Source organism: Chanos chanos, chromosome 2, assembly GCF_902362185.1.
Source record: "Chanos chanos chromosome 2, fChaCha1.1, whole genome shotgun sequence".
NCBI lineage: Eukaryota > Metazoa > Chordata > Actinopteri > Gonorynchiformes > Chanidae > Chanos > Chanos chanos.
The window spans coordinates 34,815,346-34,829,801 of NC_044496.1; the positions used below are offsets into that span (position 1 = coordinate 34,815,346).

A 14,456-nucleotide genomic window follows, 5' to 3' on the forward strand; every position below is an offset into this window, starting at 1 on the left:
TCTGCTTCTTTTTCTTCTTCCTCTGCTTCTTCTTCTTTGTCTTTTATCCATGCAGACTTGTGGATTTGGGTTTCTGACAGGTCTCTCCTGGTGTCTCACTATAAATTTCTCAACTCTTTCCCTCCTTCTGAGAAACACTACCTCCTGTCAGGCCAAAAGACGGGCCTTTTGTTTCAGGCTGTCCTAAAATCTGTTCCCTCACTGTAAACTGTAAACTGTCAGCTAGTCACTCTGTTCTGTAGCATGTCCAAACATGGCTCTACAGTCACAGCGTCTAGGATTTACACTGACTGCAATTTTCTGACTGCTCTGGTTTGGGAATTTCTGATCCTTTTTTCAAGATATTCAGCTTGTGTATTTCATTCACCTTTTGTTTTACACTCTCCTCTTCTTCATTTAATCTTCAGGATTAAAGATTAAAGAAACAAAGAAACTCTTGAAAGCCCGGAGCACTTCAAATTAACTTTCAAACAATGGCAAATTCTTTCAGGTTTAAAAAAGAGGGAGAAATAAACAGAAAAAAAACTGGTTTAATTCAAAACATTATAGTGATATTGAGTTCTGTGCTCATTGCAAAATGAATTAACTGCAAAACTTCACAACTGGCAAGAATTTCCAACCCTTGTGTAATCTGAAAATAGATCAAAAGCATGTCCCCTCCGTCTAATTATTTCCCCTGCTGAAACGGCCTTCCTGTTTTAGCTGGTGGTGATTTCCTGAAGGACCTGTCTTCTTCTCCCATGGTTTAACTGCAGGCCAATCATATGCGCAGCTCAGATCATGTGACCAGAGTACCTGCGGGGCTTTGGAAACTCTGCAGGTATGACTGCACGCAGGCATTTCCCACTCATTTATCCTACCTAACGAAGCTCCACGTTCCACCTCTCTTTTATGTGGACTCAAGCACTTTTCATTCCAGTGCTCCGTATAGCACAGCATACTGTGGTTTATGGATGCAGTCTGGTCGACCCATGAATTTTATGCCAGCAGTCGGTTTTGTGATGGAGCTGGGAGCCTGTCAGGCAGTCAGTGCAGTGCAGACTCTGGGTTGAAGGGCAATGTAGTGTGGTGCAGACCGCAGACTCCAGGTTGCAGTGCAGTGCAGTGTGGTGCAGACCCTGGGTTGAAGTGCAGTGCAGACTCTGGGTTGTAGTGCACTGCATGGTAGATTCTGGGTTGCTGCCATGGTTATGCTGAGAGATTAGACCCCTAGTGTCTGATGGCATGGAGTCCAGTCATTGCACCTGTGTCCAAGCCAGCCCTCCATTCCCAGTCAAGACACCACGTACTGGATCTGGGACTGCCCTCAGCTGGAGTTCGTTATTTTGTGTGTGTGTGTGTGTGTGCACGTGTGTGTGCATGTGTGTGTGTGCATATACAATTGGCATCTGTGAACACATTCGCAAATCACTACTTTTGTTGTCTGTGACACACTAAGCACATAAACACTTCTTGGAACTACCTGGAAAGATCATCTCTCTCTCTCTCTCTCTCTCTCTCTCTCTCTCTCTCTCTCTCCTTCTCTCTTTCTCTCTCCCTCTCTCTTTCTCTCTTTCTGTCTCTCTCTCTTCCCCTCTCTCTCTCTCTCTCTCCCCCTGTCTCTCTCTCTCTCTCTCTTTCTTTGGTATAGATACTCATAGTTTCCTACCATAGACAGACTTCTCTATATAACTGCATAATTGCTGTAATTGCTCGGAGCTCTGCCTGTTTGGACCACTCTGAGACAGAAAGGAAAAGCGTTCTACTCCCACACTCTATGAGGCAAAAACACACATTCCACTTTGTTGTCAGTAACAATAGGATTTGCTTTCATGTTATTTAAATAAATTAATTTGCGACGTTGCAAATCTTGCCTGCCACTGCTCAGCAGCTAGGCTGTTTTTGGTTTTTTTTGTTTGTTTTTTTGGCGCCTCTGTTCTCCAACAGCCAATCGGCCTCTGCTAATTTGTCGTCTCTTTGGTGGGACGAACAATTTAAAAATGCATTCATTTTATAATCTCATTTTGTTTATCTTGTTTTTCTTTTTTTTTTTATACCCCTCCCTTCTGTAAATCCAGTTTTGCCAAGCCTCATTGTTCGAGAGCTGAGGGATTTCTCAGCTCTTTTTTTTTCTTCCTTTCATAAATTGGATTGAGATACCTTAGATTCCACTGTTTGATTTCATTCGAGGGAATTGAGGCCAATACAGATTTACTAGACCTATACTTTGCTGTGACTAACCATGCTCTTACAGCTCTGTGAAGTAGTTGGCTAAATCTCTGAAATGTGCAGAGGATGCTGTCTCCCTGATGAAGCAGGAAAATGAGGTCTTGCTTAGTTAGAATTACTTACATTTCCTACACCCTGACAAGCCTAAAACAGCTCCATGCAAGCCCTTGTTTCCATTAGCAACAGCGTAAGTTAATGTGATTTTCAGCCCTGTGTGCATGAACCCTGTCACAGTCCTGTGGTCTCTGGTGCGGAAACACGCTTTTTCAACCCCAAGGCTTTTTTTTAGTTTTTTACAAACCGGTTTTGCAATTAAAGAATTAATAGTCATGGTAATCATGCAATTAATCTGTTGATTACACAAATAGTCTGTCCCTTTACTGAGCAGAAAAGGGCTCTTTTGTTGGCGAGCGGGCTGTTGACTGCTTATTGCCGTATTAGAAAAGTAGGCCTACATTTCAATCAGTTCCTTGACCAGAAGGAATGAGTGCCTCACTCATCAAAGCAACACAACATGCCCTGAGCATAATACACCAAACACACACACACACACATGCACACACACGCATCAGAAGCTATTCGGAAAACACACACACACACACATACCAGAAAGTATTCAGACAACACACACACACACACACACACATATACATACATCAGAAAATATTCAAACATATACATGTACAGTCACTCTGTGATGGACTGGCGACCTGTCCAGGGTATTTCCCCCACCATTCACCCAATGAGCGCTGGGATAGGCTCCAGCGCCCCGTGACCCTAATTAGAATAAGCGGCCTGGAAAATGAATGACTGAATGAATGAATGAATGAATGAATGAATATACAGTCACCTGTATACAAATGTATCCAGAGAAGGCAGTAAGATTCCAAAAACTGGGTTCTTCTTTGCATCAATGAAAAAAAAAAAGAAAAAAAAATGACACTGACAAGTCCCATGAGTCTTTGCTCTGCATTATATTCTCAGTCTAGTCACATCCATGGCTTTGAGCATCTCTGTGAGTTGTAATCAGAAGTTTCCGGATATGTGGGCTTGATTGAAGAAGTGGTAGGTGGCAAAGCTCTGAGTTATTTATGTTCTCCCGGTCTGCAAAGGTAAATCACACGCCATACTCAACATGGCTGCTGGATCAGCCTGAAAGAGAACAGAGAGCACTGGATTCCAGTGATGTGACTGTTAATGTCACTCAACCTGAGAGAGCAGCGAGAACACTCTCAAACACTTAAAAAAAAAGAAAGAAAAAAGAAAACCAAATATGCCAGCTGGTATAAAGCAGACTTCTGAGAAATGTTGCATGGTGTGTACGTGAGAAATGTTCTCTCTGAAATCCTGTGTGTTTTGGTACTGATGCATAAAACCATGCACTGTCCATTAAAGAGGCTGTCTACTAATGGTAATACAGTAACACAGAGTAGCGCACAAATTTGAAGCGTTTTCTGTACAAATTAAAGTTACTTATTGACTTACTCGTAACTCAGACTGAGAATTGGATAGGACAGCAGAAATCATACAGTTTACATTGGATGATATTACTAATTAAATCCATCTGTAAAATATCAAACCAAAATCTTAGAGGTAATGTTTAATGTAGGGTTTACATGGAGTGAATGTTCTCTGTCCTTTTACACTAAAGTTTTAAGATTTTGTCATTGCCCCATTAAGACCTCTGTCATTATTTCATGGAATCATTTCTAATCTCAGTATATTAAAAATACGTTGTTAATTTTTTTTTCTAGAAATATGTAGAATAGAAACACGAATTTAAACCCCAAGAATATGTAAAATTTTTCACATTTTTCACGCAGTATTTTTCACAGCAGATCCTGCTCTGTGACACAGAGAAGAAAAATGTATTTTTAGGATTCTGTGCTTATTGTTCATGTCTGTATTCTGAGAATATCCCATTGCTGATGAACTATTTGATCTTTAAGTTATGGTCCATTCCAGTTTGTATGTGCCTGTATTTAATTTAAATGTGTATAAATCAAATAAATGTTAATTATTTATTCATCTTATGAACATAAACATTTTGATTCATTTGCATTCATAATTTTATACTCACAAGTAAGGCCAAGGCCTAAGTGTAATTGTTGACTAACATACCTCCCATATGTCCCTCTTTCTGCACCCCCCCCCCCCCTTTTTCTCACAGACCGCACAATCATAGCCCATACACAGAGAGTGGACAACCAGCCAATGAATTATGAATGTTGAACAAGATGACCTCCTTCCAGCCGCAGCAGATGATGAGAGGTCCTAGGTGGAACCGGGCCCTGTCCGACCCGCTGTTTGTGCTGCTGCTTGCTCTTCAGCTCCTGGTGGTGGCAGGTTTGGTCCGTGCTCAGACCTGCCCCTCCGTCTGCTCCTGCAGTAACCAGTTCAGCAAAGTGATCTGCACACGCCGTGGCCTCCGCGAGGTGCCCGACGGCATCTCCACCAACACGCGCTACCTGAACTTGCAGGAGAATCTCATCCAGGTGATTAAGGTGGACAGCTTTAAGCACCTACGCCACCTGGAGATCCTTCAGCTCAGCAAAAACCACATCCGTAGCATTGAGATTGGGGCCTTCAATGGACTGGCCAGTCTCAACACACTAGAACTTTTCGACAACCGTCTCACCACTATCCCCAATGGAGCCTTTGAATACCTCTCCAAACTCAAGGAACTGTGGTTGAGAAATAACCCAATTGAGAGCATCCCATCCTATGCCTTCAACCGCGTGCCCTCGCTAAGAAGGCTAGACTTAGGAGAACTGAAGCGGCTTTCCTACATCTCTGAGGGCGCGTTTGAGGGTCTGAGTAACCTGCGTTACCTGAACCTGGGCATGTGCAACCTGAAAGAAATCCCAAATCTCATCCCTCTTGTACGACTGGATGAACTGGAGATGTCAGGAAACCAGCTCTCAGTTATCCGGCCTGGGTCCTTCAAAGGCTTGGTCCACCTGCAGAAGCTGTGGATGATGCACTCTCAGATCCAGACCATCGAGAGAAATGCCTTTGATGATCTTCAGTCTTTGGTGGAGCTGAATCTGGCTCATAATAATCTCACCCTTCTGCCCCATGACCTCTTCACACCGCTTCACCACCTGGAGAGAGTCCACCTTCACCACAACCCATGGAACTGTGACTGTGACATCCTGTGGCTCAGCTGGTGGCTGAAGGAGATGGTACCAGCCAACACCAGCTGCTGTGCCCGCTGCAGTTCACCTCCCAGCCTCAAGGGGCGCTACATTGGTGAGCTGGACCAAAACTATTTCCATTGTTACGCGCCCGTCATCGTGGAGCCGCCAGCCGACCTCAACGTCACGGAGGGCATGGCGGCAGAACTGAAATGCCGGGCAAATTCGTTGACTTCTGTGAGTTGGATCACCCCAAACGGCTCCATCATGACCCATGGGGCTTATAAGGTGCGAATTTCTGTGCTAAATGACGGGACATTAAATTTCACCAATGTCACCATGCAGGATACAGGGACCTATACCTGCATGGTGAGTAACTCTGCAGGCAACACCACAGCCTCTGCCACCCTCAATGTGTCCTCCACAGAGAACAGCACCTTCAGCTACTTCACCACTGTAACTGTGGAGACAATAGAGCCTACACATGATGAGAGTCACACGACGGTACAGCCGAAAGTTGGCCCCACCCCCTCTGCTGGGATGTGGGAGTCCTCCTCCTCACAATCGTCAAGCACCACCACCACAGCACGGACACCCCTCTCCACGCGGACCACGGAAAAGACCTACACCATTCCAGTGACTGTGCCTATTCAGGGCGGGCTGGATGAGGTGATGAAAACCACCAAGATCATCATTGGCTGTTTTGTGGCCATCACGCTGATGGCAGCCGTCATGCTAATTATCTTCTACAAGATGCGTAAGCAGCACCATCAACAGAACCATCACGCCCCCACCCGCGCCATTGAGATCATCAACGTGGACGAGGACTGTGTTCCTGGGGGCCCAGCCATGGAGGGCCACCTCACCCTTCCTCGCCTGGAGCACGAGCATCTTAACAGCTACAACAGCTACAAGACTGCATACAACCATGCCTCAACCATCAACTCCATACACAGCTCAGCGCACGAACCTTTGCTAATTCGCGCCAGCTCAAAAGACAATGTGCAAGAGACTCAGATCTAATTCCCTTTTCAGGATGGGAGTAAAACACCAACTTTAAAAGACATTTAAAAAAAAACAAAAACATTTTGACTGATTCTAAAGCAAATGGCTCCGAAAGTGAAGACATGATAGATTGATGTGCAACAAATAAGTGGATGATAATGGCTGTTCAATGATTTTTGGGAACTAGGGTATGTCAACAGTTTCAAAAGTGTCTTTACAAAACAGAAGTTATTTATTTAAGGAAAAAAAAACTCTATTGTGGTTAAATCAAGAAAAATGTATTCTGCAATTATTTTTACAGCTCTTGTTTCCTCATGTTTTTATTATTATTTTACAGTTATGATGAATGACTGGTTTACTAATATCCTTTAAACTCCATGTAATTAATTAAAATCCATGTATTATTGGCGCTCACCCACAGGCTCATTAAGGAATCGATTTGATGACTGTCCTCTGGTTTTCTCTTCACTGCTGGGAGATCATTTTTCAAACCAACTTTTATATAATTTCATAGCATATCCCTTCCACAGGCACTTTTTTGACCCCAAGTTAAATCGCTGAAATTTTTAGTGACCATCTGTCAATTTAGATGGATTAAGAGCATGTTTAGAGTTTGATATATTTTTGGATATTAAATCTTTGATCTGTCTGTGATTATTATAACACCACATCATATTAAATCTGCCATTTAAAATGCAGTAGACACAGATGTACCCTTGGCATTGGCATTAATGCATAACAGACAGGGCAACACTTTGGAAATATGTCCCAGTTTTGAATAAAATAAAATCCTATTAGGTCTAGGATTAGGGATTTGACATGATTTCATACATGTGTGTCTTCTGTTCAGCTAATCTTTTTTTTTTTTTTTTTGGCTCCAGCAGATCCCATCATTTCTATGATCATTAGTTTTTCCTAAACTTCTGTGAATAATTTCTGTGAGTATCATTAGTCTCAGTTGAAGTACAGGTGGTTTTTCAGATCATGGCCCCTGTTTCACTAGTCTCCATACATTTCAGTCTATTGTAGCGGCCAGTCATTTCCCAGTGTCCATCACATCTTAACATGACCTTCATCAATTACTGCTCCTGCGCCAGAACCTGGCTCTCCACACAAACTGTCAGTCATCTGTTTGCCACGCTGGCATAGACTTGGCACATGGCAAGCTGTGCCAGTCATGCCACAGGGGAGACCAGAGGAAGCGATGCCAGGGCCTGCAGGAGTGACTTTGGGGACCCGACGTGGGGCAGACGGTATCGAGCAGATGTTGGAGCTGCACCTGTGCCTCTGCAGAGGCAACATTTCCATTTTTATCAGTGTGTCCTGGGGCTTCCCATGGACACAGCTTCACAAGGAGCTGTCCTGGGTAACGTTCAAAAGCTGCAAACTTTAAAAAATGCAGCCATAAATACAAGTACTAGGCGAGTACCCTTCAGATCCAAGGCCTGGAAAGATGCCCCATGTGTGTTTTTATAGATTTAATGAAATGTTGCTATTTTCTCCGTCACTGCTGAATTCCACCATATAACATCTGAGGACACAATGCGACTCCTTACTGATAAAAATCTATTTTTGATCAAAAATGTTATCGTTCTACTTTTAATTTAGAAAAAAATTGTACACGCAATTAACAGGAAGCCTTTAAATGAAACAGAACTGCTAATAACATGATAAAAGTAATGAAGTTAAAATAAGCTGACAGAGTCACCATGGAAACCACTGACCTTGACTCGAAAGGAAAGCAGTGACGGAGAACCCAATGGCCATACACTGCTACTGTACTGATAGTCAGACATTACTGTGGCGACATCAGTGCCCAAAAACAGTTTTTGGAAGCTTGGACAGTCCATAATTTGTTACTGACAGCTACTCCAATAGCAGAATACACATTAATTTACCCTTTTCCAGAAGTACAATCATTATGATTATTTTAATCATTTTGTTAAATGCCATTTGAACTTGTAAGGAAATTTTAAGGAATTAAGGAATGGTATATTTCCTTACAACCACTTTAAAACCAAAGCTGCAAAAATATGTTTCATATTGACCAAGAATTAATTTTAGAGAGGATCCCAACAAGCTTTGATCAATCACTTTCATTGCTGGGAAGTATACCACACATTCGCACTATGCCAATAGAATTTGAAGTTTTTAATGTACCATACTCAACGGCTTCGCTGTGTCTGATCATTCTAAATGTATCCTGTGAATGCCAGCTCTCTGATAGCTGTTCCTATCTGATTCAAAAGCCAAGGCTAAATGAGGACATGTGCAAAGCAAAGCAGACAAAAGCAGTGTTCTTTCTTTGGCAATGCTGCTATCTGTGATTCTCTCACTGTTTGATCAGACCAGCTTTAAATTCACAGCGCTGACATCCATTTAGCCATAGATTTCCTTTGGGTATCGCCACCAAACACACCAGTAACACTCAGTCAACGCCCCTACAACTAAACATCTTAAGATCCTTAAAATACATGGAGTTTAACAGAATAGTAAACCATTGCAGATCTGTGTATTTCATTTTGTTGTGTTTTGGTTGTTAATGGGAGAACTGGGAGTAGCCCCACTCAGTCGAAGCTGTCCTTTTCCCTTCAGTTTTTTAATTTGATAAATTATTATTATTATTATTATTATTGTTATTATTATTATTAATAATAATAATAATAATAATAATACGATTTTTTTTTTTTTTGTGAATTGTAGTGATTGCATTTCCATCTCCTCTGTCTCACCATCTTGATGTTCTGTTTTTGGAAAAAAGGATGCAAATGTTTTTCTCTCTCCTCCATGTTATTCTTTTCCGCTTCTCTGAGAGGGAATGCTGTTATAGTGGTAGATTTATATAAAATACATTTTGAAAATAAAATAAAACAAACACACACACACACACACAAAAAAAAACATAAAAAGAAAAACAACAACAAAAAAACTTTTTAAAATTTTAATTTTACATGTGCCAAACTGTTCAGAAAAAAAAGAAAAAAAAAAACATAGAAAAAGAGAAACACTGTTAAAGACTAAGGAATTGATTTTCTTGACCTTTAAAAAAATGAGGATGGATTATAGAAACCAGAGTTTGTAGTTCATACACAAAAATAAGGTTACAAATAAAGTATTGTTGTTTTTTTCTGTATGGTCTGCTTTATTCTTACTCACCCCAGAGGAGGACGTCATATTGGAACAATGGTTACATCTTATATAAAGGCATGACAGACAGACAGAGAAATCTGATATAGTGTGTAGTGACTGTGGCCATCCAGAGCTCTTATCCAGCCTTTAGAAGGTTATTATGAAGCACTGGCTGCTAGTTACAAAACCAGAAATTAATACCTACACCTACTTACCTTAACTATTGAGCATATTATCAGATTAACACTACATGAAAACATAATAAATAAAAGTCACAAACCTGTCGTGCAGATATCAGGCGTTATGGGGTGGGGAAAGAACGCTGCTATGTGCGATGTATTCGGATGTTAATGAATAGATGGATTACTCATAATTATGATCACTGTTTTAGTCATGCTGATGTAATAGCAGACGCTGGATTACATCACAGCCTAAGAAATGGTCTGGTCTGTGTTATGATCTGGACCTGTCGAAAGGATGGTAACACACAATAACAGATCAGTCCCAGAATATCAGTGTACCCTCTCAGCACTTTGTCACTACACACACTGAGACACTTTACTACTGAGGACTATTTCAGATTCTCTCTATAGGTATGTCTTTTTTTATGTCTTTGCGTCATACGCAGTATCCCAAACTGGGTTATAACAACAGGTGACCTGAAATTCTATTTATTCCTGATTTAGTTGTAGTTTTTACGCCTTTGCGTAAACACACTGAGCTTCAACTCATGTCACTGCTTGAGTTTTTATTCAATATTACAAAAGCTCAACACACCAGCATAGAGCAAGCAAAACAGTGATTGAAAATAAACTCAGAAGGGTCGCCATGGCTACGGACAGAAGTGTCTACAGCGTGTATCTGACTGACCATGTTCAGTGACATCCTGGTCTGTTGGCTGCCATATGTGTATTGATTTTGTGACTAGCATCCTGCTGGTGATTATTGCTCATCAGCTGTGTAAAATGAATGTTTTGTCTCCTCTTTTCTAGCATATTCTGGGAATAAGTATTCTCAGCATGCCACAAAGTGTGAACACCTGTTCCTAAGATCTCAGCTCACCAAGCTGCTGCCTCCTGCTCTGCCTTTGTTAATGGACAACCCTGCTATTATCCTGATGTGACATTTCGACATTTGTGAAATGGAGAAAAACCATTTGCTCGAATTTAACTCAACATGAAAATTCATCTGCTTTATGCAGGAGTAAAATAATGGGAGGCACAACATAAAACATGAAAAATCACTTGAGCTCTGAGGTAAGTAAATAAAAGAAATAAAAGTTCTCAAAGCAGTGCAACATGTCAGTGACACTAAACTGACCATTAATGACCAGCGTGTCATCTGTGAGAGAGATCTTTCAGTTAACTCTTTAATGCATGAGTCTGTAATGAAACTGGAGGCACACAAAGGCTCACCATCAGGATGGCCTTGGTGGTGATCCTTGGATTCTTTTTGGCCTATCACACTGCCATTCATGCCAGAGCAGGGGTCACTTTTGGCTTCCTACCCCCGCCCTTTGAGATTTTTCACAGTGTGGAACTCCTTATACTTTTAGATTTTAGATTTAGATTATATACGTTTAGATCTTTGGTTTTAGTCATGACTTGCCATTGACTAGTGACTGACTTAGAACTACTGCATGAGCTGCTCTCAATTTACAGTTGATTAGAATGCTCTAGAACATGGTAGAAATTACCAGGACCATTTGGAATGGTAAAGGAGCTTGGATTTTCTCAAAAAATTGCAACAGTTTCAAGGGGCATGAATAATTTTGGACATGGCATTTTAGTAAAAATTAAAAAAAAAAACAACATAGAAATAGTTCAAATTTATCAATAACATCTCTGACACAATGTCACCGTCTTTTGTCACTTTCCAGCTGTCCAGCCAGGTGAAACCTTTTGGTCAAATAAAAATTCACTATAAATTCAAATTTGGCATGGGTATGAATAATTTTGGGCTTAACTGTATATATATATATATATATATATAAATGTGTATATATATATATATATATATATAAATGTGTATATATATATATATATATATATATATATATATATATATATATATATATATATATATATATATACACACACACACACACACACACACACATATATATACATATGTGTGTGTGTGTATAGTTTTACAAAATCAATTTGGTCCTGGTCACACAATAAATCAAAGCTTACATGAGTTGTTAAATGCAACTGAATGGCTAATCCATTACACCCAGAAGTTAAAAACATTTATAATTCATGTATGTTGTGTTGACACCATCATTCTGGAACATTCTTTGATGTATTCAGACTCGTAGCACAGTGTCATGAAGTGAGTGACCCATCTGTTGCCAAAAGAGATTATAACAACATGGATGCGTTAACGTCCTCTGTAAGCTGAAGTTCAGTGGAAAATCTGACCTTTTTCTAGACTCACATGCTAAGTTTTACAGCAGCTGTGATAAGGTGATGTGTATGAGGGGTGAGGTTATGTGTGTGGTGTGTCAGTATGCCTTAAAATGCCAAGCTTTAAGACTGGACACTGAAAAAACAGCAGTCCAACACAATTCCCTAATGGTCTCCCTACAAGTCCTTCAGGTTTTAATTCAAATAAAAGCTTTATTGGCATGAAAAGCTTCAGATTTTTTTTTGTCCTTGCAATCACATCTGAGTTCACTTGACAAACAGAAAAAAAAAATCCAGCTCTGAAGAATGAACAATAATAAGCTGCCTCTGTGCAAATTAGAAACACATACATGTGTATAAAACATTCCGCATCAATTAGTACCATGGTTACAATTTGATTAAAATTCCAAGTGCGCCCTTTGTAGTCTTGAATTCTCTGCATGTGTAATATTTCGAGAACACTTCCCTTGTGCCGGTGTTTCTCCCCTGCCAGTCCTGCCCTGTCTGTGAACCAGCGCTTTGTTTTCGGCAAATCTCTACTCACTTTTGTGTTTTTAGAGTGAGACAGTGATGAGAAATTCTTCAACAGTCAGGAAAAAGAGACAAGAATCCAATCCATCTACATCTTTTTAAGGATGGAACCGGTAACCTAGGCAGTCTCTGACTGACTGGAAAAAGTTTGGGCTAAAGAAAATGCACAACTTCAATTCCAATGTACAATATCCAGTTATGAAGTTCTTCTTCTCTTCCAAAACACCTACACACACACTCACACATGCATCAGTGCATGAGTTAAAAATGATAATGAATAAATGATTCTCATGGATTCTTATGAGGTGAAATATAAAGCCATTAGAATTATGAATCTATTTAGACTCTCTATGTGAATGGCGGTCTAGAGCAGAACAGACAAACACTGACAGGTAAACTAATGTTGTTCTTCCACCAGCATTTTAAGCCCACCCATAAACCAGACTAAGCCCATTTTTGTCTTCTTTTTTTCCATTTCATGTTCCTTTGCTTTAAGTGGTCCAGGAATGAGGAAAGTTTGGGCTCCATTTTGACCTGGAACAACCTCACTGTGACGACTGCTCTCAACAATTAATCCTAAAATAATGAAGTAAAGTTCGTGTCCCTTTTAGCTAATAATTCTGTGTTATATAACGAGTAAGTGCTGACAGCCTTTACTTTGTAATTACATTAACTGGATATGAAGTAACACCTCCTCTCCAGATTCCTCACTGGGAACAGATGGATCCAGGCCATTGGACTGACTGGTCCCACTTCCTGAGTCTTGTCCCATGTGCTTTCATGTGGTTCCACATGCTGGTGCAAAAAGCTAAACAAACAAACAAACATTGACATTAAAATAATGTTCCAATCCTCCTCTCTTTTGACAACAGATTTTCAACACTTGTGTATGTGCTGGAGATTAGAAACATAATTACATACATGTGCTTTCTCTCACGCCTTAATAATCTTCCCCATTTTAGCATAACCATTCATCTGTTTATTAATTAACTACAAATATGCCTCTCTTCCTCTAGCTAAAATGAATGTCCTGTCCACTAGGTTGTCATTACTGTTTCATAGATGCATGCTTTGTTTATTTGCGGAGGAAGGCAATGCTCATTAGGAAGCCAGTGATGGGCTATAAGAATGAGAAGTGTAAGGAGTAGTGGCTGGAATCTTCTCTTTGTTCATTAAGAGGAAGGTAATTAGTTTATTTCAGACTGAGTGTAAGAATAATTAGTTCTATCTAATCATGTGGAAAAGACCTGGAATGAGTCCATCTCTCAAATCTGTCGGCAAACATTCGAAGGCAGAAAAACTGATGAATGAAAGAAAAAATAGACAGAAATTGTTGTTTTGGGCCAGATCAACACCCAGTGTGAAACATTTATTGTGTAACTTTCTAAAATGCTCCCAATCTGAAGCATCAGTTAAAAGGCTTTATAGAATCATTTAGTATTTAAATGTGTGGACGATAGGTGAAAGAAACCATATGAAGTACATGTGGAACAAAACAATATAACTGATTGGTGGGGGATGGGGGGTGGGGGCTCTGATATTTTTTTTTTTTACTTCAAAGGGCACTGTTGGAGCCCTAAGCAGATTTTGTTCATATGCAGCTAGCCTTGCACAGACTCAGTCCAAACAAGCAGATCTCTAAACACAGAAAATCAAAGACACAGACTAGAAACTCAGTGCCAGGCATGTGCACCACAGTCATGAGTATGTCCAGTGTTTGTCTGACTGCTGATTATTAAGGATGATGATGAATGACAGATGGATGGAAGGATGATGAATAGAAGTGGATAATGGTGCAGATGGATGAATGATTTTATAATTAAATAAAATTACCTCACTGGAAATTGACGTAGAACAAGTCAGCGGTGAACTCTGCTGAAGTTCTGTTGTTCTACGTCCCTCGGACAGAGACACTACGGTTCATGGAGAAGATGCAACATTCTGGCATTACACAGGTACTAATATCACTGTGCATGTTACACAGACAGACAAAAACAAACAAACAACCAAAAGAACTAAGGCACATGAATTAAAATGA

The 14,456-nt window shown here is 40.3% G+C and overlaps 1 protein-coding gene across 1 annotated transcript; it reads left to right on the plus strand.

The window, feature by feature from the left end:
- The first annotated feature begins 4,433 nt into the window (after window positions 1-4,433).
- Window positions 4,434-6,368, plus strand: LOC115805803 (leucine-rich repeat-containing protein 4C-like). The gene has a single exon (XM_030766490.1). The coding sequence runs from the start codon at window positions 4,434-4,436 to the stop codon at window positions 6,366-6,368; it is 1,935 nt and encodes a 644-aa protein (XP_030622350.1).
- The last annotated feature ends 8,088 nt before the right edge of the window (window positions 6,369-14,456 follow it).